Source organism: Podarcis liolepis (genome assembly GCF_965112155.1).
Source record: "Podarcis liolepis genome assembly, chromosome: 5".
NCBI classification, from domain to species: Eukaryota; Metazoa; Chordata; class Lepidosauria; order Squamata; family Lacertidae; genus Podarcis; species Podarcis liolepis.
This window is the reverse complement of record NC_139556.1, coordinates 75,587,819-75,612,560: the sequence shown is the minus strand read 5'-3', so window position 1 is coordinate 75,612,560 and position 24,742 is coordinate 75,587,819. Positions and strand designations below refer to the sequence as shown.

Here is a 24,742-nt window from a genome sequence, read left to right as displayed (position 1 = left end):
CACACTTACCTGGACTAGAAATGCGGTCACGATACTTGGGTATATCATCACGCAATGTTTGAAGCATAACCCACATTGTGAATGTAAAGAGTGCAGCTAAGAAGCCATAGAATACAAGATAAAACAGCAGAATTAAGCCTGCAAAAAAGCACACAGGATGTAGAAGTTAGCAATATATTTAATGCATCAATACAATACAATACAATACAACATACAATCATCATTACTATTAGTATTAAACAGATCAATTTCCTGCAAAGGCCTAAGTAAAGAGGTACATATTTAACTGATGCTAAAAACTGAATAATGTTGGTGCCAGCCATACCTCCAAGGGAAAGTTCTACAGATATGGTGCTCCCACAGAGAAGACCCTATCTCATATCACCACACTGCAAAGTTCACTCATCGGCAGGACAGCAAGAAGAGCCTACCATATAGATCTAAGCATATGGGCTAGCTGATGATACAGAGAAACGTATCTTCAGGTATCTGAGTTTTAAGTTGTTTAGGATTTTATAGTTTATGATTAACAAATTTGCATACAGGCAACCAGTGAAGATGCTGTGAAACTAAACGCAGCTTCTGAATCAAGGGTAGGTCCACAGAGTACATTACAGTAATGTATATAAAATACTATGGCTAGGCTATCCCCACCCAGGAAGGCCATAGCTGGTGAACTAGCATTTATAGAAGTAGCAACAGCTGCAGCTGCAGCAGCAACATTCCCTGAGTATTGTGCATACCTTACCAACCAACCTGGTGGGCAGAAATAGTTTTGCAATTAAATTAAATGCAATTAAATGCTATTGTGCAAGATGAACACCAAGTTACAACACTGTGTTATCTAGCAGCTCTGCCACTTGGTTGCCCCAACTAATGAAACCCTTATGTCAATGGTCCATTGCAGCACTGATGGGAAAACATGAGCAGGTTTTGGGGAACAGAAATGTATAAGGCAGCACCATTACAATTGCAGCCTCCTGCCCCCACTGGACATGCAGTTACCAGCACATCTGCAACATATCTATTGGCACACATACAGTGGGGATAGAGTAAGCTCCTCCACCATACATGTGTTCTGGAACATATAATAAGGGTTAATATTTATATGTTGTTTGCTCAATAACTTGTTTAGGGAAACATAAAATTCACAGGGTTAGCCAACATGGTGCCCTCCAGATGTTGTTGGCCTATAACTCCCATGAGCCCCTGCCGTGGACAGTGTCAGGGATGATGAGAGCTGTAGTCCCAACATATGGAAGGCACCACATTGGATACCTGATCTAGCACATGACTTGAAGAACCAGATATGGCTATTTCCCCCTACAGTGCTTTCTTGGCAAAAATTGTTCTTGCCCCGTTCAGCTCCTAATAGCCCTACTGTGGGGAGGAAGGGGAAGTGAGGTACATGCCTTTTTGTCCACTGGAGGGCTAAAAGCAGCTGGAGGAGGGAACATTTTCATTAGAGAAGATCATGAGTGAAAGTGCCGCAACTCCATCTAATGCAACACAGACCTTTATCAGAGATCGTCTACCCACAAAACATACTTAAATATTCAAATCAAGGTTATTTAGGGTAAAGATTCTTAAAAAGCAATATACTAAAAAGTTTGAAAGAACAAAAAAATGAATTAGGCAGACATAGATTCTACAACAGAGTCTGATAAAGACAAAGCAAGATGGCCATGCAGCTGTTTCTTGGAGCCTTGAAGGGCTATTATCAGAGACAGCAGAGATAAGATGAGTCGGGTTATTATCTGGCCTTGACTGCTGTTTTCATCACATGCTCAATTCCAGCGGGGAGGAAGAACCATAAATGAAAGGAAGTTGATGGTATTGTACTATGGCAACACATATGCTTAATTACTGGCATGTATGTATGTGTGTGTGTGTGTGTGCATGCCTGTGTGTGGTTGCCAAGTGTGCAGCTGTGTATGACTCTAGTGTGTGTGCACAAGTCTGCAAATGTGCCTAAGCTCCCAAAGAGGTTGGCAGCCCCTGCAATAAGCTATAATTAATGTTACCTATGGCTTGTTTATACAAGCCAGCTTGATCACTCATGGTTAACAAGCTGACTTGTTAAAAAATACATTTTGCTGGTGCAGCTGACACAGCCAGCTATGGTTAATGGAAAAAAGAAACAAAAACCTCCAAACTCTTCCTCATAGCCATTCCAGGGGAAGGCCATAGCTTAGTGCAGGGGTCTGCAACCTTTAAGACAAAAAGAGCCACTTGGACCCGTTTCTGAAGAAAAAAAAACTGGGAGCCGCAAAACCATTACAACATTTAAAACAAATATAACACTGCATATATTGTTTCTTACCTAAATGTCCGATCTGACAGCGGGCAGGAAGGTGACGTCGGGACGGTGCGTGACTAACGCGCACACCACCCCCACGCCACGTCACAGCCAGTACAGCGCCCGCCACAGTGGGGAGTGTCGGGGCGCACAATGCGCTTCCTCCCCTCGCTAGTATCTGCCCCAGAGCCGCGGCAAAGGTGTAAAAGAGCCACATGCGGCTCCGGAGCCGCGGGTTGCAGACCCCTGGCTTAGTGGAAGAGCACACGATTTGCATGTAAAAGGCCTCAGGTTCAATTACTGGTTTCTCCAGGTAATGCTGGGAAAGACTGCTGCCTGAAACCCTAGAAAGTCACTCTCAAGTCAATCTGAACAGTACTGAGATAGTTGGACTAATGGTCTGACCTGGTATAAGGAAGTTTCCCATGCTCCTAGGAGAAGCAAGCAGGGTTTAGTATAATGTTCAGCTGCAGCTGTTTGTCAGTCATCCAGGTGGGACAGGAGTACAAGCTCGTTCATACACAGCTGCATACATTATCTCTTACAATCTCCCACCTTCAGATGGCTGCATATTGCTTTAAGTATGTTGTAAGAGCTAGCTAGTGTTGCAAGGGAAAAACTTAAAAGTACCCTAGTTTGGTTTGAAGACATTTAATAGGTTGTGCTGTTTAGGTGTCTTGAGTTCTCCCACTGCAAAGTTTTGGAATCTTCACTGCTACACAAGTTTTCACCCTACAGTCTAGCTCAGAGGTTTTCAACCTTTTTGACTCCACGGCTCCCTTGACCAACTACTACATTCTTTCTGTGGCTCCCCCGTGGGGAAACATGCTCTGTGCCTCAGAAGCCCAGTTATGTCACCCATTGCCTACAAAGCTGGCAGCCTCCCTTGTGGAGTGTTCCCCCAGTCTCTTCTGCTCCTCTCCTTGGGAATACTCCAGGCAGCCACCGCCTCTCTGAGCTGCCCCCCCCAAGAGAGATGCCCCCTCACACCACCCTACAGGGGCCCCTGGGAAGAGAATGCCCCCAGCCTAAGCAGCCCCATGGAGACTAGCCAAAGCTAAACACGAAGCAAACAGCCACAAAGAGGGAGGAAAAATGCCCAGTGTTGCCCGTGGCACCCTGACTATCATTCAAGGCAACCCAGGGTGCCACAGCACACTGGCTGAAAACCACTGGTCTAGCCAACTCTCTGTTTAAACCACTAGCTGCTGTTCAGGATGGCTCTGGGAGCAGTTTACAAAAAAAAAATTAAATTAAAAAATTAAACATTTTTTGAAAATCCAAACCACCAAGCTGCAGCAAGCCATTCAAAATCCAGCAGAATTAAAAGACCTGGGCAAATAAAATGTCTTCCACGATCAAAAAAATGAGGGTGTCTCCAGGCAAGCCTCTGTAAAGAGTGTTAAAGCCAAAGTGCGACGACTGAAATTTTCTGTCTCCAGCCATTACCCACTCACTACAGTGAGGGGGGCATACACAAAGCAGGGCCTCTGAGACCCATCTTAATGGTTAGCATACTGACTGTCCTTTCTTTTAGGAAAGCTGTAAGGGAGATCTGATAGAGATGTATAGAATTATGGAAAGTGTGGAGAATGTCCATTTAGACTTTCCTCCCTCTCACATAATACCACCTCACCTGAGGCCATCTAATGAAGTTGAATGCTGGAAGCTTCAGGACAAAGCAAAAGAATTACGGTACTTATTTACACAGTGCTTAGTTAAAACAATGGAATTTGCTAAAACAAGCTGTAGGAATGGTAACCAACTTGGGTGGCTTAATTTTTTTTAAATGGTTTTTTGTGCCGTTTTTTTAAAGGTTAAGGCTATCAATGGCTATATCTATATTCCATCCAGTACCAGTTGCTGGGGATCACAGATGTGCTGTATAACACAGCTATCCTGATTGTGGGCTTCCCACAGATATCTGGTTGGCAGTGTGAGAACAGAATGCTGAACTAGATAGGCCTTTGGTCTAGTCCAGAAGGGCTCTTCTTACGTAGCTTTTGTCATGACGGAGCAGCAGTACGCACCTATAATTCATAACCCAACACACACCACTTATAGTCATTCAAATTTCTCATTAATGCTTATGGTTAAAGGGGCTGCTTCCTGAAGTTTCTGGGAGTTATCAATGACAGCAAAACTAACAGTGGCAGCCTCTGAAGGTTTTCCTAATTACACTTTGAATGTCATTCAAATAGTCAGAACAGGTGTGATACTTGCCCTCACTTCTCATTCTTCAATGGAATTGATGGGGCTAGTACAGAATTTAATATTTAATCATTCCTATTAGTTCTTCTCTTTGGATACTGAAGCTTTTGTAAGACAGGGATATAAAGAATGGGAGATTTAAGTAACTGAAGAGCCTGAAATAGCAACTACTGGATAGCCAACATGATGGCCTCTAGTTGGATACTGAAGCTTTTGTAAGACAGGGATATAAAGAATTGGAGATTTAAGTAACTGAAGAGCCTGAAATAGCAACTACTGGATAGCCAACATGATGGCCTCTAGTTGATGGTTGATCTAATTGATCATCTTTCCTGATTACTGGTCATGCTAGCAGAGGCAGGCAACGCATATACTATTGCTGATGGCAAAATGTATGCAACATTAGTTCAGAGAGGGAAGGAAAATTAGGTGGAATTTGTTCCTTGCATTTTGAAATTGACAAGTTAACTAATATGTAACTGTTGAATTTATTATTACTGATTGTTTGTGGGAAACTAACACAGTCTTCCTGCCCCCCCAAACATCCATACACAATTCCCTCCCACAAACTCCTGTCTAACAGCTTTCCATAAACACTTCTCTCTACCATCTCAAATTATTCAACTCCCTTGCCTCAGGCAGATGGTCTGTTCTTCGCACTCACCCCTAATCATGCCTTTAGTAGTAAGGTAAAGAGACCCCTGACCATTAGGTCCAGTCGTGACTGACTCTGGGGTTGCGGCGCTCATCTCGCTTTATTGACCGAGGGAGCTGGCGTACAGCTTCCGAGTCATGTGGCCAGCATGACTAAGCCGCAGAGCAGTGCACGGAAACGCCGTTTACCTTCCCACCAGAGTGGTACCTATTTATCTACTTGCACTTTGGTGTGCTTTCAAACTGCTGGGTTGGCAGAAGGAGGGACCGAGCAACGGGAGCTCACCCCGTCGCGGGGATTCGAACCGCCAACCTTCTGATCGGCAAGTCCTAGGCTCTGTGGTTTAACCCACAGCACCACCCGCGTCCCTAGTACTAGTAGTAATATTTACTATTATTATTATTATTTTATTATTTATACCCCACCCATCTGGCTGGGTTTCCCCAGCCACACTGGACGGCTTACAGCATATCTAAAAACATAATACAAACATCAAGTGTTAAAAACATGCCTGGCTACAGCCCAACAGGAACCATTTTTAATACTCAGGCGAAAAGGCCAGTAAACATAGTGTTTCCTTCCACAAAAGCCCACTCCAGATTCCGCTCTCTGCCTCCAACTCTCTTTTTAAAAAGCATTTTTACCCTGCTCTTTAACTGAAAATGCTCCTAGAGAAGCTTAAAAAAATCAGAAGTAAGGTTGTAAGGCAGGTGGCAAGGACTACCTGAAAGACATGACACAAGGAAAAGAGGATAGGAATGGGGGGGGGGGGAAGCAAACTCAAGCACCAGTTCTTTAAGTTCTTCTGCCTCAATGCAGAATACAGCATCTTGCAACTTCTTTTTCTTTCCTAGAGAAAAAGAAGGGGAGAAGAGGGGCAACAGCATTCTGCTCCAAGACCAGGGCTTCAGGAAAGGGAGGAGGTTTATGACAGGAAAGAACAGCAGAAAAAGCAGGCATGAGAAGGATATAAAATGGTACAAGCTGCTCCTCTGTAGGATTGTGGGGATATTTCTGATGCTCTAACATACCAGCAGTTGCTTCTTTTTTAAAGGCAGGGCTGTGTACCTCAGCAACTTGCTGGAGGTTGATCTTGAACTTCTGAACACCAGAATGAAATGCACAATCTCCATGGTAACTGTGGTTGTGCAATGAGCAGTCTCAGGCTGGTCAAGATATTTTTGTTCATTTCCCTCTTTTTCCTCAAGTTCACAAACGAATATTTTTCTGAATACCTGCTGAATCTGCAAAATTTGCCAGAATCCTCAGCTTGTCTGTGGTGGCCCTCTTTCACTGATGTGTTGGGAAAAGTTCACTATTGGATACAGCAATGAAATAATGATGGCTCTTGCATAGGATGTAAAGCATCTCTCATGAAAGCTCACTTTTCTAGACATATAGTAAACGGTGAAGTAATTGTACTTATAAACGGGACTGGAAGATAAGTGTATGTTTAAACTTTAAAGTAATTTTAACAGTTAAAAGCTGGCTTTATAGGTCAGAAGCATCGCCATGAATTGTGTTTAGAAGCAAACTAACGGTCCCTAAGCTCTTTATGATCTACATGCAACAATCCAAGGAAATTACCAATGTATGAACAACAATGCCAAGATCCTTGGCCTCAGGAAGGCACACTGCAACTCAGATATTGACCATGCAACTCTTCTGGACACAGTTATCTGTGTATCTACAATAAAAAAATATTGTAGCTTGCAAACTCCCCACTTCAAGGGAAATGTGACACACACACCCCCACCCCAAGCCAAAACAAGGGGAGAGATTAACAACAGGAAAATAAGAGGAAAGGCTGCATTTTGAAATGGAGCATACATAGCTCCGCTGCTATCCAGACTGGATGGTCAGCTTTATTAAGTAGATGTTAAGACTTTCCAGAGGATAGCCGTGTTAGTCTGTTGAAACAAAAGGTTTTGTGAAACCTTGAAGGCAAATAGATCGTGGACTAAGCTTTTGCGGACTACAGCAACCGATGATGTGGATGTGGATGTAGACCTAGTCTTTAAGGTGCCACGAGACACTCTGCAGTGCACTTTCATTCCCTACCAGCAAATGTTTGGGCTTGCATTCTTTGGCAGGCAGTTTCTTCAGTCCCTATCTGTATCAGTTTCAGTTAATTTCTATGGGGGAAAAGTAAAGCACAATGTTGTTGTGGGAGATTCCCTGATAAAACAACCGACCACAAGCTAGGTTCAAATCAAAGGGTAAAAGAAACCAGCATTTTCCCAATAAAGCACATGTGCATGTGTGCATATGCACAGACAGAATGCTCCTGGAGGCCATGGCTGGTTCAAGGAATTGCTCTGGAATGGATAAATGTTCTTTCAAGCCAAGATAATAGACTCAACAATGAACAAGAAGATGGGAGAACTACCCACCTTAAACTCTTTCCCTTCCTATATATCACTGAGCTTCTTGCAGCATAATCTCCAGCAAGTAAAGTAAATGGAGACAGAAAGACCACACTAGCCTTGTATTTAACAATCTGACTGGGGAGCCATATACAGTGGAACCTCGTGTTACGTACCGTCCTCCTTGCGAATGCTGCGGGTTACGAGCTGCACTAACCCGGAAGTAGATGACCCTTGTTGCGAACTTTGCCCCAGGATGCGAGCAGAAGTTGCACGCCGGCAGCAGCGGGAGGCACCATTAGTGAAAGTGCACCTCATGTTACGAGCAGTTTTGGGTTACAAACGGACCTCCAGAACTGAACGGATAAAGTTTGTAACCGGAGGTACCACTGTATGACTAGGAATTCAATGCAGGTGACAGAATGGGAAGGACAGATCACTCCATACCCTCTGTCAGTCCACCTGGCCCCTGCTGGTAACCCGTTCCTCAGCTTTATTCTCTTGCCCCCCAGTCTGTTTGTTAATAGGCATTTTAAACTACTCTGCTAATAGGCTAGTAGCCTGCATTTTGATACTAGTCACAGAAACAGCCAGTAAGGACACATGGACATCTAGTCCCCTAGCAGGCTAGTAAAAAAATATAGAAAAGACTGCAGGCAAGTAATTTTTGCAGGCTTATTTACAAGGCTGTATCACACATTTCCCAAACTCATACAAGATTCCTGAAAGACTAGTGATCAGTGCTGCTAATCAGTATGCTACAATAGGCAGAGAATTTGGAGCTGGTACATATCAATGCCATTTTCCTCTCAATAATCATAGTAGCTGAGCTGAAATGCTGCCTTTGCTCTGACACCCTTTCACCTTAAGCAGCACTTCCCCCAAAAGTCATTAAAACCCAATATAACAGCTTTGGCATCTTTCCAGATGAGTTTATTGGACAGGGAACATGCAGTCTTTACAACTCCATAACTTTACAAATGCCCTAGGTTGGGTACAAATGCCCTTCCCCAGTATATTAACTATAAGGAAGTTACCTTTCCCATGATCTAGCCTCGAGAGTAGGAAAAAAAGGTATTTAAAGCAGCAACTCAAATCACCATGAGAACCACCATTTAAATCAAGTTCCCTCTTTATAACTCAGGTATTTCCAAACCAAAGTGTACTTTAACAGGCTATAATAACTCAGACACTGATATACAGATAGTTTTATGCTATCTAGGAATTACTTTTTTAAAAATCAGCTTTTTTGTTTATACAGCCCATATGCCTTTTGGCATGCAATAATTGCTGTTTAGAGATGAGAACAAGGGCACCAAGCAAAAACATTTGCATGGAATTGATATATGCATAGATATTTCCCAAAACAAGTGCTGGGAATTTAATGCACAGATCAATATCTTTCTGCAAGATGTAAGACCGCCATTCAAAAGTAACACTTCATTAATCATTTTTGGACAGCAAACTTCCCATTAATTTGTAGGTAGTTTACTTGCAGACATTTATTTTCCCGGCTTCTAGCCTGAGATGAATCCACAGGGAATGTGCCCTCCAAGCCCAGCTCCCTATACACTCACTTTAGGCTTCAAGTTGGCCTTATGCTTTCCTTCAGCCTATTCACATGTCTATCCCTGGGGAACTGAAGGCTCCTGCCTGTGCAGCACTCAGCACCCTTCAATTTTTGGTAGATGAAGGAAGCAGCATTTGTTCCAATGATTGGCTGGTAGAATAATTCATAATTTGAAAAGTGAGCACACTGAATAGGTCAAGCACTGGGCAATACCAACACTGTAGGAACTCAATAGATAATGCTGATGAGGTACAGGAAGTTATTTCAAGAAGCCAAGTACACTACATGTAACTTGCAAGTTTCTAGCTCCCAATATTAACCACATTATGAACCACAATATTGGTCGCACCTGCTGTGCAAATTCCTGATTGGTCTAAAACATTTATCTTTGTGTGTTAACTGGCTTGATCATCCCTTCAAAAATAATCAATAAGATGTCACAGGCAGTTTAAATGCTTTCATTTTATTGTATTTTAAAAGCTGTGACCCATATGACAGTTTTGCAACCTCAATATTTCATCCGTAACTTGGATAATTGTTTTCTCTAAAAGTATAAATAAAAATAAAAATTCAACCTGTAGTAATATGCACAAAGAGCTAATGTTTCATGAGTATATGTCTGATATATGGCAATGTTTATTTGAAAATTTGGGGGGGAAAGGTTTTCTGGCACAAGACCTGTGACCAGTGTCCTGTGACCAAATTCATTTATAAGGGACCCCTGACCATTATGTACAGTCGTGACCGACTCTGGGGTTGCGGCGCTCATCTTGCTTTATTGGCCGAGGGAGCCGGCGTACAGCTTCCGGGTCATGTGGCCAGCATGACTAAGCCACTTCTGGTGAACCAGAGCAGCACATGGAAACACCATTTATCTCCCCGCCAGAGCGGTACCTATTTATCTACTTGCACTTGGACGTGCTTTCGAACTGCTAGGTTGGAAGGAGAATTCATTTATAGATACCCACAAATAAATGCCTTCAAAGCAAGACCGTGTGCATATGACACTTTAGTATGCATTCACAAATTTCAGGTCATCATCAAGTCCGTATGGTAACTACTAATTTATGCTTAACTGTGGCAACACTCTAATTGTTTCTTTTTAAACCCAACATTTATCATCATTGGCAGGTGAGAGAAATGCCACAGGAATTTCCTGTGTTTGTGGTGTTTATTTTAAATTATATTAGAAATTTCAATAACACTTTGTGTTCAAGACTGTCTTCAACCTTTTACAGGATTCCCTGAAGCATCTGCCCCAGGCCCATAGCTGCAATAAAATATGTCTCTCCCGTATTGGTCTCTACAGCCACAGCGGGCACTGTAACTCTCCAAGGGTTTGACTTTACCCCCAATGGTGCATTCCTCCTTTGTCTCTCTCGAGATAGATGGATGCCAACCAACTCTTCCCTGAAGCAAGGCAAGAAACTTCTGCTCTTGAGGTAACTTTTTGTATCTCTATATGAGACTCCACCCACCTGCCACGTTTTGCCCACAGGGTGACCCTCATAAGGATCTGGCCTGTGGAACCAAAAAACCTCCCCATCCGAGATGAACTTATTCAACCTAGCCAGGAAGACCCAATCAGGCTTCCCCTGCCTCCACGATGAATCTGAGGGGAAGCATGGTGGGGTTCTAGTAGAGAAATACAAATTCTACACTTTTCTAAACATACCAAATTTGAGTCACTGATAACCTAAAAAAGATATTCAATTGCTAAACGTATTAATACATAAAAATACTATCTTTCTTCTAAAAGCAATAACATCTGTCCATCCACCTTATATAGCGGGCCTAGTGAATATTAAATTATCAGGGAAGAAATTATGGTTTAAATGACTTGGGACAACACATTTATGTGAGGTAAGTTTCACACTGTGGTGTTACATTGGTCAAAGCAAATGTTGCATGTGCATTTCAAGTAACATTACATTTTCTTAGTGCTAAGAACTTCAAAGAAGAGAACAGTTAAAAATACAGATATTTCTTTTTATTTGGGAGCGGGGAGTATGTTTTGGGGCCAGCATAGCACACTCAACTAACTTAGGTTTTACTGCCCTAAGCTAACCTGATTTTGTTCCTACCATAACATTTCTTGCCAATTCACCAAATGAAAAAACAAAACTACCAACACAACAAAGGGTCATTAAGCTATTGCCTATTTTGTTGAAGAGATCAGTATCTGAACTTTAGAGGGGGGGAAAGAAAGAAATTCTGAGTCATCTCACATGTTATACTTGTGGCTGTTTTACGCACGTGAAAAATGCCATTTGCAAAAACTCTTGCCAGATAATGAAACCCTGAAAATTATCTTTAAAATTATATGGTTGGCATCTGTCTGTCTTGGGAGACAATGGAGGAGTGTGCCTTTGGGGGTGAGGTCAAGCTGTTGGAAGGTTGCAGCACCTGCTCTGGCCGTAAAACATGTTAATTATACATGAAAATGAATAATGGAGCTATAGGTTAACATTTTCATAGCATTACACCATCTCTCTTTAAATCCAGTAGTGCATGTAAAGTATTTTTTATGGATTAAATTCATAATTCACCTGAAAGGGACCTAATGGATCATCTAGTCCAACCCCCTGCAGTGCAGGAATCACAGTTTACAGAATTCCTAGCAGGTGGCCATCTACAGTATCTGCTTTAAAACCTCCAATGAAGGAGAGTCCAATACCTCCTGAGGCAGTCTGTTCCAAACCTTCCTGAACCAAAGAGGATCTAGATGGCTCTTGTAGAAGAAACATTCCCATCCGGAAACAAGTAACAAGGGGAGCCCAAACCCCTGTCCACTGCTGGATGCAGCTCTACCCACAGAGCTTCATGCCCAAAACAAGGAGTTGCAGAGGCTGGTGGCCAAGCCAGAGACTCTTATCTGCTCCATATGCCCCACCCAAACCCTGGGAGCACTCCCAACCACTGCACAGGCGGGGCTCTGAGCAGATGCAATAGGCTCTCACTTCTGCAACATGCTGGGTCAATGGCGGGCAGGCTGTTCCCAAAGCCACAGAAGCATGCCTGCCTATCTGGCCTGGTCACCCTCCAGTGGGTCAAGGGGTCCCTCCCTCCCTGCCAGAACAGCAAGAGGAAGATCCCCTCAGGAACCTGTAACTCCTTCATCTGCCTTCACTTAGGTTCATGTATGGGAACGACTTAATTTTGGCACTCTAGGAATTAAAAAACCGTAGCAACTGTGGGTGTAAAGAGTTGTGGGGTTTTTTTAAAGAGTACAGCAAATGCATGACACACACACACACACACTATGACACGGTTAGAGCAAAACAAGTTACAGCTAAAAGAAAGGCGGCAGGAGAAAAGCTGAACGATGACTTGAGCTTCTTATATGTGCTCAAAGACTGAAAATTGTGCTATGCAATACACCTCAAGCATTTTGACTTACACCCTTTCACAGAGTAAAGATTGTTTTTAATCCTTCCCTACCCCCCTGCGCCTTGACTAAGTTTCTCCTTCCCCACAGATCCACAACAGCAGCAGGAAGATCAAAAGTGGATGAAAAGATAACAGAGCTGGAAAGTTGGGGTTCATTAACTCATTTACTGTGAGATTTCAAGGGATACATAACCCTGGCTGATAAAAAAATTACCGTATTTTTTGCTCTATAAGACTCACTTTCCTCCTCCTAAAAAGAAAGGGGAAATGTGTGTGCGTCTTATGGAGTGAATGCAGGCTGCGCAGCTATCCCAGAAGCCAGAACAGCAAGAGGGATTGCTGCTTTCACTGCACAGCGATCCCTCTTGCTGTTCTGGTTTCTGAGATTCAGAATATTTTTTTTCTTGTTTTCCTCCTCCAAAAACTAGGTGCGTCTTGTGGTCTGGTGCGCCTTATAGAGCGAAAAATACGGTATCTTGGCTATCTGGTTTTCTACAAGGCTGAGAATATCCACTAAAAATAGAATAACCAAGAGGAATGGGTAAAAAAAATGGGGGGGGGGGGCTTTGCAGTAGGAAAGTTAACATTGTCTCTTACACAGTACTGCTTAAGCAGCACCCACAACCTGCATATGAAGAACCTCAGGACTTTATTTTGTCATCTATACACACTATAAGTTTGCAAGTGTAGGTAAACAGCTTTTAGGCATAAGTTGCTTTGGAAGCATCTTACACAATGATAGGAATGGTTGAAGTGTTTTAAATAAATGAATCACATTTTGAGGTTTCAACTTCATAACTCCAGATAAGCCAAAAGCTACTGGAAATTTTCCCTTCTCCATTAGCAGCAACACAGAGCTGAGAACTGTTTCAGTTTATATAGGCAAAACTCTTTTCCACCTATGAGGAACTGTTTCCAATTCCTCTCAATTTCTCTTCCCACCTTCTGTAAAAAGTGTATTTTGAAAATTCCAGTTAATTAAAAAGTGTATTTTGAAAATTCCAGAAATTAGAATCCCAGCTGGATTCTACCCATCAATTCAAAGTTTCTGTGTGTGTGTGTAAAATGTACTTTAGTCATATTTAGAAATATGTAGTATTCTGAGCTACTCAAATAAACTTCAGCATTCAACTTTTCCATGTCCGCATGTACAATAGACATTAAGCATGAATTGTACTCTTCTAAAGTGTCATGGAATAATCCCTCATCCTCAATGCCAGCAACGTACAGCAATCCTATCGTAAAACTTACCATCACTTAAAAAAATACTGTAAAAATTAACAATTATCCAAAGTACTGTTTATGAAAGTTCTTCTTTAAATTATAAAATATCATTTCCCCAAAGTAACAAATTATTCAAACATCCCAGTCAACACAGCCACAGACCAACACTGCCTGCACAAGAAGTATGATCAATTACATGTTAAGTGTTTAAGTACTTTTCATAATTAGTGGAAACTGTATCAGCATGCATTCCTCTGTCCTCATTTTTTTACCACTTCCCACTTGCTCAACCCACACACTTGAAAGAAACCTAGTGATTGGTGTGCCTGTCTGAGAGGAGTGGATAGTGGAAATTTCCTCTCCACTCTTCATTTTGCAAAGTAACTAGGATGATTTTATTTCCATGTGAATGAAGAAAGGCTCACAACACAGCCAGCCCTCTTCTGCCAGACATGTATACTCTGCTTTGGGTGGTTCTTCCTTATTTCAGAGCATGTGCCCAAAGCTCATACAGTATACTAACAAAATGAGCAAGAGTATAGTCTACACCAGTGTTTCCCAAACGTTTTTGGGCAACGGCACACCTGTTTACTGAAAAAAAATCTCGCGGCACACCACCATTAAAGCCCCGCCCCGTGACGTCAGCGCGCAGCGTCACGCCGGGAGGGACGCACAAAAGTGAAAGTTTTTTCCCTCCCCCTTGCTGGGGAACCTCCAAGCTTTGGGGGTGGGAGGAGGCAGCAGAGCGAGGGACTGAGGGACGGCGGCAACTGAGGCGGCGGCGGCTGAGGCAGAGCTGGGAAGGGGGTTTCCAGGGGACACGGCAGCTCCTCGAAAGGCTTCTCTCAGCTGAGCTCAATCCGCCTCGGAGAGGATTTCCCCTCCGGTCCCATGCGTTCGTTTGGGGCATCGCTCCGGCTGCTCCCTCTCCCGCCGCGCAGGAGCGATGCCTCTCTCTGGCTCTCCCTCCGCGCAGGCTGAGGGAGGGAGGGGCGCGTGTGACCCGTCTCTGCTGGGAGACCAAACCCAGCGAGGCAGAGTCGCGCGGAGGCGCCCAGGCAGCGCTGCCGGCTGCGAGGAGGAGCGCCAGGCAGCAGCAGGAGGCGCGGCCTCTCCTCGCCACCGCCGCCCCGCCTCTCGCCGCCCGACTCGCCCGCCTCCCTCCAGGCATCTCGCGGCACACGAGGCAACGTCTCACGGCACACTCGTGTGCCGCGGAACACCGGTTGGGAAACACTGGTCTACACTGCACTGTGCCCAACAGTCAAATACTCGTTGACTCTGGTTTGCTACACCTCAACTGAACAGTTTTTATATAATTTATTGTTTTAAGCCACCTTAGATGGGCATTGTCTGGAATGGGGGCTTGGAAGTACTGTACTTTAAATAAGCAATTTCTCTCCCATGTTTCTAAAGGCAATTCTCTGCAAGTTCCTCAATTTATACTTCCTTTAAAACAAAACCCAAGGAAACCTCGCCCTTTGGACAAAACTGGGTAAGGAAGGGGTGGGTGGGGAACACAACTATAACCTGGATGAAAGTATCAACCCATCCCTCCTCTTTCTCTCTCCCTCTCTCTGTGTGTGTGTGTGTGTTTGTCTGTGTATACACACACGTGTGTGTGTGTGTGAGAGAGAGAGAGAGAGACTGAATCCAAACTAACTAACGTCGACAGAACAAAAGCGTGTTTGAAAAATAATGAGGGAAGAAAAGAGCGCTTGAGAAGTTCTGATGAAGGAAGAAGGCACATGCCTGCTTGGCGGCTTTTCAAACACCCACGGGAGTTAGCCTAAGCTGGATGGGAGTTACCTACTGGTGGAACCAAAAACGCTGCAGAAAATAAAAGAGAAAACAGACATCCCGTTCTGAAGCCTTTCCCCGCCCGCCACCCGAACGCAGCCGGCGGCAGGAGCGTGGCGAGAGCTCCCGGCGCGAAAAAAGAGATGCAACAGCCCCCGGGAGGAGCGCACCCACGAGGGGAAATCCTTTCCTCCTCCCTATCCCGCCCCACCGCCCCTCTCCCTCTCTCTGACATGGGGCGAGAGTGGGGGGTGGGGGACTCCCTAAGAGGACCCTGCCCCGTCCACGCTGACGCAGCTTGCCAGGAAGGAGGAGCCTGGCAACGGCAGAAGGTGGTCCCTCCGTAACCCCCCGACGGTGGGGAGCAGCGGGGGGGGGGGGAGAGAGAGAGGGAGGGAGGAAAAGATAAGGAAGGCGGCGAGAGTCAGCTGGGGACACGAGCTAAGAAAACAGCCCCCCCCCTCACAACGGGCCCCTACTAGTCGGCTCCCCTGAGGCGGCGAGGCGAGGGAGGAGGGGGAAGGCGGCAGGCGAAGCCACCTCTTTGGTGGGTCTGAGGAGATGATGATGATGCCGCCGCTGCCTCCTCCTCCTCCCGCTGTCACGTTCGGGTGGTCTATTTTTAGACGTGGGCAAGGCGCGCGGAAGAGCCGCTCCCGGCCCGTTGCTGCTGCTGCCGCCCGCCTCGTGGCCCCCTCGCCAGCTGAGGGAGGGAGAGAGACGGAGAAGGAGAGAGATGCGTGGTGGTGGGCAAGGCAAGCGCCCGCCGCGCCTCCCACCGCCCCTCGTGCCGGCCGCCCCCTCCCTTCCCCGCGCGCGCTCGCTCGCCCTCCTCACCCCAGCTCTTGGCCGTTCGCCCCAGGAACTCGCCGCTGTTGGGGTTGTAGATGAACCGCCGCCACTCGGCCATAGACTGGCTGAAGGGCTTCTTCTCCTCCTTGGCCATAGCGAGCGAGAGAGAGAGAGAGAGAGAGAGGCTGGAAAGAGAGAGGGAGCTCGGCGGTTCGCGGGCGGCGGTTTTTCCCCTGCCGAAACAACAGCGGCTCCTCAGAACCGCTAAGTAACTCTCCCTCAGGCGCCCGGCGGGAGAGCAGAAGAGAGGAAAAGGAAAGAGGGGCTGGGCCAGTCGCACGCACCGAGCAAAACTACTCGCGCCGCCTCTTTCCACTCCCTACGTCAGAACCCGCCCCAGCCAATCGCCGCGCGGCCGAGGACGCCCCGAGCGTGCCCGCCCACCGCGCACCCCCGCAGCGCCACCTGCTGGAGGGATATGGCGGCGGAAAGGGCTTGGGCGCGCGGGAGGCCGGCGGGCGCGCGAGCGAGCGAGCGAGCGGGGCGGGGGGAGGCGGGCTGGTCAGGAGGCGCCCGCGCGCTCATAGCGGCCCACGAGTGCCCGCCTCCTGCGTGTCAGGGATGCGGCGTCTCAAGCACGCCATCCTTTAATATTCTTCCCCCATGCATCACGTAAGGGTCTTCCCGCCGAAAGAGCAGCCTCATGCCGTCAACGGGAGATCCAGGGGGGACAAGAGACAAATGTTCAATTTTTCACACTTTGAGGGACAACTCCCGTCCCGTGACCATATATGGCATGAAATGTTGCAATACCCGTGTTGGAAGGAGTATGGTTAAAGATGCGCGCTTCATCTGTGCCTCCAGGCTCTTGATGTTGCGAAATGTTGTAGCCTAGAAAACGGTAGGTAAAGAAACGCATGGGCTTCCTCCCAGCTCCTTCATGCAGAACTGTACAGGATGTTTGCCTGAGGTCAGAATTACATGTTGGCAACTAGAGCTATAGACGGAGGCCCCGGGCGTTTAACACCCACAGTACATGCAAATATATATTCAAGACTTTTAATCTCTTCCTGGTGTGAAAATCTGAAATTCTACCTCTTAAGCAAAACCGATAGAAGATGAAAGTTAACAATCCTAAAATGGCAACAGTGGTGTACTATCCGACCTGGGGCGGACTTTGGTAATATGGCCCTCAATATTTCTTATTTTCACAATAATTCAGACCCATTGAAGAGGCAATTGTATCAATTGTTGGCAGATAACTAGTTTGCAGTTCTGAAAGAACTGAAAAGTAAATGTTTTATCAATTAACCAATATTCCCATCCAAATATTAAACTGACACTAAACTGAAAAGTCTCTCTATATTTTCCTGCTCTCTTTCACTTTAATTTCTTTCCTTCTAGACTCTTAACTGTCATGCCTCATGACCTCTCACTCATTCTAAGTGTCTCTTCCTTTTTCAGGTTCTAATCACTGCCTTGGAATGTTCCTGTCGATCACAAGCAACTCCTCATCAATGACATAAGAAAAGTATTGCTGGCTCAGGCCAAAGGTCCATGTAGCCTGTCATCCTGTTCTCACTGTGGCTAACTGGGTGCCTATGGGAACTCCATAAACAGGACTTGAGCGCAATTCAGAACATATAGTACTCAGACAATGGAGACAGAACATAGCCATCATGGCTAGCAGCCATTAATTTGTCTATACCTTTCTTAAAGCCACCCAAGTTGATAGGCATCACTACATCTTGCGTGAGAGAATTCTATGGCTTATCTATGTGCTATATGAAGAAGTACATTGTTTTTTCCCCCCGTGCTGAATCTTCCAACATTCAGCTTCACTGTCTAGGCCCCAAACCTAGTCTTACAAGTGAGGGACTTTCTCCAACCTTATATAAGCTATATTAAGTCCACTGCTTACTCCAAATGTTGAAACCTTTTCTCATACTGGAGTTGCATCATCCTCTTTTTCACTTTGATTGCCCTTTTGCTCTGAAAGGGCTTGTGGGTATTGCTCACCCCTCCCCACTTCTTGTAGTCAACACCACTGATTTTCCACCAGCTTCCTGAAGGCTCTCTTACCAGAATATTTGTTCCTCAGGTGTGCATTTGACTTCAGCACCTTTCTCTCGCACACAATTTATGGATAACAGTGCAGGTGGAGATTGTGTATGATCACTTGCTATTTGTCATAGCTGGCTGGGTAGCAGTAGTCCTACTTGAATAAGTTGTTTTAGGTTTACTTCCAATTATAAGCAGGATATGAACTGGGACTTTCACAGCAGAACAAATAAATTCCCCAATGCTACCTATGGGGCACTCATTGGTTCTAGGTGTTAACAGAATAAAAGAGGAGGACCGGGCTTGCAAGCAAAGTGTCTCTGTGGGAAAGGCCATGAGGAAATACAAGAACCTCTGGAGGACCACAGGTTCCTCATCCCTAGGATGCACAGATTATAGTCTTGCACTGGTTTAGAAAGGGTGAGGGGCAAGCATATAAAGCACCAAAAATGACGGAGGGGGGAAGTATGTCAAGAAAAGTTTCTGTCCATAGGACAGTCCCCAAATCACATGCCTCACTGTAGCCATATTTAATGGGGGGAAGGCACCTCAGAGGGGTTTGGCAGACATCTCCCCCTCTGAGGCTGCATTTAAAGGAGCGTAAACACGCTTCAGAAAGCGCTTTGCCAACCTCCCTCCATTAAACAGCTCACCTGGGCAACTTGCACTTCTTGCTTATTTGCCCGCCTGCCATTTTGTCATCATGCTAGAGTTGGCATGGCCACACAAACCATTGGCCACATAAACTGAAGCATGATGGCAGCCTTAGATTTTTATGTATATAGCAAAATTGATAACTCTGCCTCCTCCTATGAAGCCTTCCCAGTATGCCCATATTACACACAGAACTGTGTGTGTGTCACAAGACCCAGAGTGCTGTTGCGATTGAGTTTGGATCGGCAAGAGAAGGAAGATTAAAGTGGAGGTGCTGAATGGCGGGAACCTGAGCTGGAGGAGGGAAGACCTCCTTCTTCTGCCCCAACCTCTGCCTCTTTGGAAGGAGAGCCTTCCTGCAAAGCAGAGAGCCCCAGTGGATACTGGGGAGGGCCAGGAGGCAGCAGTGACTAAATAGGAATGTGAACAGCAGGGTGCAATCCTGTCACCTAGAATCAGGTACTGTCTTTGCAGATTAGACTGAACCCACTCACCCTAACAGAGCACACATTTGTAATCCTGATATCCCCGCTAGTTTGAGTAAGTTTGGCAAGTGAGTGTGCCATTCTTCATCTTTAAAAGCTTGGCAGGCAGGGCATGGAGAGTTGACACCATTGTCATTTCCATCTATTGATGAACTTTTTGCCTTGTTCCTGAACTCCTGAATCATGTCCCCTGAGCTCTATGTCTGCTGCCAAGTCTGTTCCATTACTTGCCTAAATAAATATCTCTTTCTTGCTCCCAAGTAAGAGCCTTTGTCTGTGTGTATTGAGTAGAAGCGAGACAGTGTGGCCAAATTACAGTTAAGGTTTTTGCATGCTAATAGGTAACAGTGTTAATTGTTATATGTCATCTCTGCATGCAGACACTCAGAGCTGTTTGCTTCCGAGAACTCTGACACTGATACATGACACAGAGCAAAATGGTGTCTTCCATTGCAGATGCAGCTCTTGCTGTCATGATGCAACTGTCCAACTTTCATTGGCTATAGGAACATAGCAAATGTTAAAGTTGTAGCCTTTGGAGGACTGATGGAACTTCCTCGACAGCCTCATGCAGTACGGCCACCAAGCAAAGGATCATTAAAACTACTATGTGTATGCCCTCTTGCCATGCAGATTTATAGGTAAAGGTAAATGGACCCCTGACCATTAGGTCCAGTCGTGACCGACTCTGGGGTTGTGGCGCTCATCTCGCTTTATTTGGCCTAGGGAGCCGCCGTTTGTCCGCAGACAGCTTCCGGGTCATGTGGCCAGCATGACAAAGCCGCTTCTGGCGAACCAGAGCAGTGCACGGAAACACCGTTTACCTTCCTGCCGGAGCAGTACCTATTTATCTACTTGCACTCTGACGTGCTTCTGAACTGCTAGGTTGGCAGGAGCAGGGACTGAGCAACGGTAGCTCACCCCGTCGCGGGGATTCGAACCACTGACCTTCTGATCAGCAAGTCCTAGGCTCTGTGGTTTAACCAACAGTGCCACCCATGTCCCTATGCAGATTTATATGTGCATGCAATTACATATAGAGAAAATTGCTGATTAAGCCTGGTCTAGATGGCAATCTGATACAAGCAAAAGAGCTTCCTATACTAGCAGCCTTCATTTGAAAGTCTCATGATAAGGAGTCACTCTGAGAAAATGTTATGTCTGAAAGAGACAGAGAGAGAAAGAGAAATATCAGGGGTGAAATGCACCACAATTAAATTGGTTCTAGTACAACTGTAACAAAAGTAAGCCTACTTGTATGAGTGGCAGTTATTAAAACTAGTACAGGAGCTGAAATCCTGCTGAGAAAGAAGACCTTTGTTTATAGCATTGGAGAGGACACATAAGACATTTTCAAACTACAGGTGCCTGAAAGCATGTACTTGAATCTATATTTATGTCTCTAAATAGATGACTTATCTTAAAATAATAGCTGTCTTACTGAAATGTCTATACGTACTGTTCCTGGAATTAAAAATATTAACAGCTTCTTCCCTCTTTCTTTCTTCACAGTCCTCTAAACACACACACCCTAATTATTTTCCATGGCATTTGGACTACTTCATACCAGACTCTCCAGGCTTTGCCTCAGGTCAACGTTAAATTTTTAGCTGAGACCAAGAAACCACATTTTTCTGTACTCATATATAAAAACACAAACGTTGAATACAAGATCAAGAAAAATTATGGCCTAATATAATTATATCAAATCCCCAAAATGGAGTGTTAAATCAAACTTAGCATTTATCTTTGCTCCAACATGAAAAAACTGAAAAAGTAGCAAATAGCATTTTCTTTTAAAGAACATGATGCAAAACAATTGGTCAGCTGATGGAATTGGGTTTTACTGCAGCTAAAGACTGAGACTGGCTGCAATTCTGCACCCACTCTCCCACGAATAAGCCCATGGAGGACTTTTTTGCAGACATGTATAGGATCACACTGTTAATGTACTAGCGGAGAAAAAGGATTCAGAGACACAGAGATCCTATGCTGTGCAAGAGGACACTCACTGCCAGGGGTTAAAGAACAAGTTAAAAATAGAAGGAGAATTCTCCCTCCCTCATCTCTTGGCAAGCAGCTCTTCCTGCAAAATCCCATCCCTCTTTGCTGAGAAAGGATGGGCGTTTTTCACAAGAAGCACGGGTAGCACTTTTTATTCTAGAAGGTATCACTGCTGGATCTTGCTATCACACATTAAAGCACGTGTGTGTGTGTGTGTGTGTTTAATGCATTAACTTTTTCACCAATGTAGCTTTATATATTTCAGATGCAGGGAATGCAAAAAATAATTTGAGCATCAACATGGCTTTAAACATCTTTCCTCGTTTAACTGTATCCATTGCACACTTATATGAATAGTCCTTTGCAGAGCCTTGCAGCCCTTTGATCTGCTTTCCTGATCCTTCTCTTCTCTCTTCACATTCTCCAAACATGCATCCCAAGTAAAGCACAGGAGCTGCGCACACCCTATACCTTTAAAGCATATTTCCCCCCTCAAATAATTCTGGGCCCTGTAGGTTGCTGGGAATTATACTTCTGAGAGGGGTAAACTACAGCTCTCAGAATTCATTGAACGGAAAATGTGCTTCAGATTTTCTTTAAAGGTGTAGAGTGTTTGCAGCTTCAGCAAAACACAGGTGCTGCAACAAGAATGTGTTATCGCATTCCAATGGCTTCTTACTGTAAGGCAGAAATTTAAACAGACAGAGGCTATTTGTTAATGTGGTTGTTTTTAAAATTCTATCTGAGCCACCCAGAGGTCACATGTTATTAGGGGGCCGTAGAAATATAGAAAAATTAAACAACGTTGAAAAGAGGATAGAGGTGGACTCAAGTATTTTGCTGGTTAGTCATTGTAATTATGCTGCCACAGGCTGATGCTAATCTATTTTAAAATGCTGTTTTGTGCTGTAATCTAAACCACAGAATTTAGGGCTTGCCGATCAGAAGGTTGGCGGTTCGAATCCCCGCAATTGGGTGAGCTCCTGTTGCTCGGTCCCAGCTCCTGCCAACCTAGCAGTTCGAAAGCATGTCAAAGTGCAAGTAGATAATTAGGTACCGCTCCAGCAGGAAGGTAAACGGTGTTTCCGTACACTGCTCTGGTTTCGCCAGAAGCGGCTTAGTCATGTTGGCCACATGACCCGGAAAAATTGCCTGTGGACAAACGTCGGCTCCCTCGGCCAGTAAAGCAAGATGAGCGCCGCAACCCCAGAGTCATTTGCAACGCGACTTAACGGTCAGGGGTCCTTTACCTTTAATCCTAATAAAGGACTGTTTTACTCTTCCTGTGTAGTAATAGCATGCATCACACATCTAGATTGTCATGTGTGGATAATACACTTTTATGAAATTCACATAGATGGAATTGGAAAGGGAAGCAGAAAAATGTAAAGCAACATGGCACAAACCAGAAGGATTAGCTCTATAACCAGTGTGGCGAAAGTGAAAATTCCTTTCTGCTTAACTGTAAGAAACAGCAGGCACATGCTTCTGCAAACTATCAAAAATGATAAAAGGCTTCCCGCTATAAAGCGAGGATGAAAATGTCTGTGTCACTGTGAAAGCAAAGTGATTGCAAAGGTCTGGCTGGCTGCCACTGAATCAGATGAGTAGTGCACAGCAAAATGGAATCATTGTATAAATTCCCATAAATACTCCCTACGCACTCAGGCAAGATTCTTGCATCAGGACAATGGTGAGAGAGCCCTGTAACCAAGAGGGGGAAAAATGGCTTTGATAGTAAGTCAAATGTGGCACCTATTCTGCTCTAAACCTCTCGCCCCATCTGTATTTGCAATTATAGGATGTTGCAGGTCAATGGAAGGCCCGGACTTTGCAGTGCTGTTGTTAAGACAATTAATTCTGTCAAGTAGTTGCAAGTTTAAATGGTTATATAAACAACAATGAGGAGGAGGAGACAGTAGATATCTTCCTGAAATTATGTATTTAGCCCTCCCCATCATTTGGGCTGTTTTGAATATAAGTACTGTAGTAAATGAGGTGCCATATTTGAAAGCCAGTGTGGTACTTGACAAGAAACTGATAAAATTCAGTCTGAAACATGTATAATGCAAACTTTTGCTGTGCTGCTGTGTTTTTGCAGCACGATCGAGTGGCACTCTAAATGAATGCTCGTGAGTCAGAGAGGACCTATAAATAGACCCTGCGTGCATGCAAGCACCCCTAACGAGGGTTTAATTGGTGAAAGTTAGCTTTTATGTAGTAGAGTAGATTGAATGAGCCACTGGCATAAATTGTCCTCTCTCAGATTTATTCATTTAACTGTGAGGTGTGCGTCGTTCGCTGGTTTGAAAGGCCTTGCTCTTTGGATCCTTAACCCTAAACACTGCAAGCCTGTGAAAACTGTTTAACCATATATATCTAATTTTAAAAAATGTGTAATGATGGAATTAAACACTGCAGTGTGGACGTTGCAATGCTCGAGTTTTTCCAAGTCAGCTCACTGCAGCTCAGCTGCCCCAGATGCTGCTCATCGAGAGAATATTTGCTTATGCTGAAAAATTTAGCTGATCTGTGCATGCTGCAGGGGCATCAAAGCTTCCAACAGATGATGCCTTTTCATAAATCTAGACATGGAATGGGAAAAGGCAGAAGATGAGTAGGAGGAGAGGTGTCCTTATAGTGGCATATAGGAACATAGGAAGTTGCCTTTAGAACATAGGTTCATCCAGCTCAGTATTGCCTACACTGATTGGGCAGCAACTTTCCAGTGTTTCAGGCAGGGGTCTTTCCCATCCCTACCTATAGATGCTGAAGATTGAACCTGTGACCATCTGTATGCAAGGCAGGCGGTCTAGTGCTAGGCTACAGCCCTTCCCCAATAGAACAAGACATTACAGTGGTACCTCGGGTTACACACGCTTCAGGTTACATACGCTTCAGGTTACATACGCTTCAGGTTACAGACTCTGCTAACCCAGAAATAGTGCTTCAGGTTAAGAACTTTGCTTCAGGATGAGAACAGAAATCATGCTCCAGCGGCATGGCGGCAGCAGGAGGCCCCCATTAGCTAAAGTGGTGCTTCAGGTTAAGAACAGTTTCAGGTTAAGAACGGACCTCCGGAATGAATTAAGTACTTAACCCAAGGTACCACTGTAAGCTGCTCTTGTTGCTTTTATCCAACCCTGTACAGTGGTACCTCGGGTTACATACACTTCAGGTTACATACACTTCAGGTTACAGACTCCGCTAACCCAGAAATATTACCTCGGG

At 44.9% G+C, this 24,742-nt stretch overlaps 1 protein-coding gene and 1 long non-coding RNA gene across 2 annotated transcripts in view; one reads left to right on the top strand and one right to left on the bottom strand.

Annotated features, from left to right (window-relative positions):
- Window positions 1–16,758, bottom strand: part of ATP1B3 (ATPase Na+/K+ transporting subunit beta 3) — a 33,825-nt gene extending 17,067 nt beyond the window's left edge. Inside the window, exons 1-2 of the mRNA XM_083503728.1 lie at window positions 16,353–16,758; window positions 10–138 (exon numbers count right to left, since the gene is read on the bottom strand). Coding sequence (XP_083359854.1) covers window positions 10–138; window positions 16,353–16,461 — 238 coding nt within the window. The 5' untranslated portion in view covers window positions 16,462–16,758. The remainder of the gene's footprint in view (window positions 1–9; window positions 139–16,352) is intronic.
- Window positions 16,759–16,860: 102 nt separating this feature from the next.
- Window positions 16,861–18,280, top strand: LOC310707101. Its single transcript, XR_014526337.1, has 2 exons — window positions 16,861–17,208; window positions 17,772–18,280. It is a non-coding gene; the product is annotated as an uncharacterized lncRNA (long non-coding RNA).
- The last annotated feature ends 6,462 nt before the right edge of the window (window positions 18,281–24,742 follow it).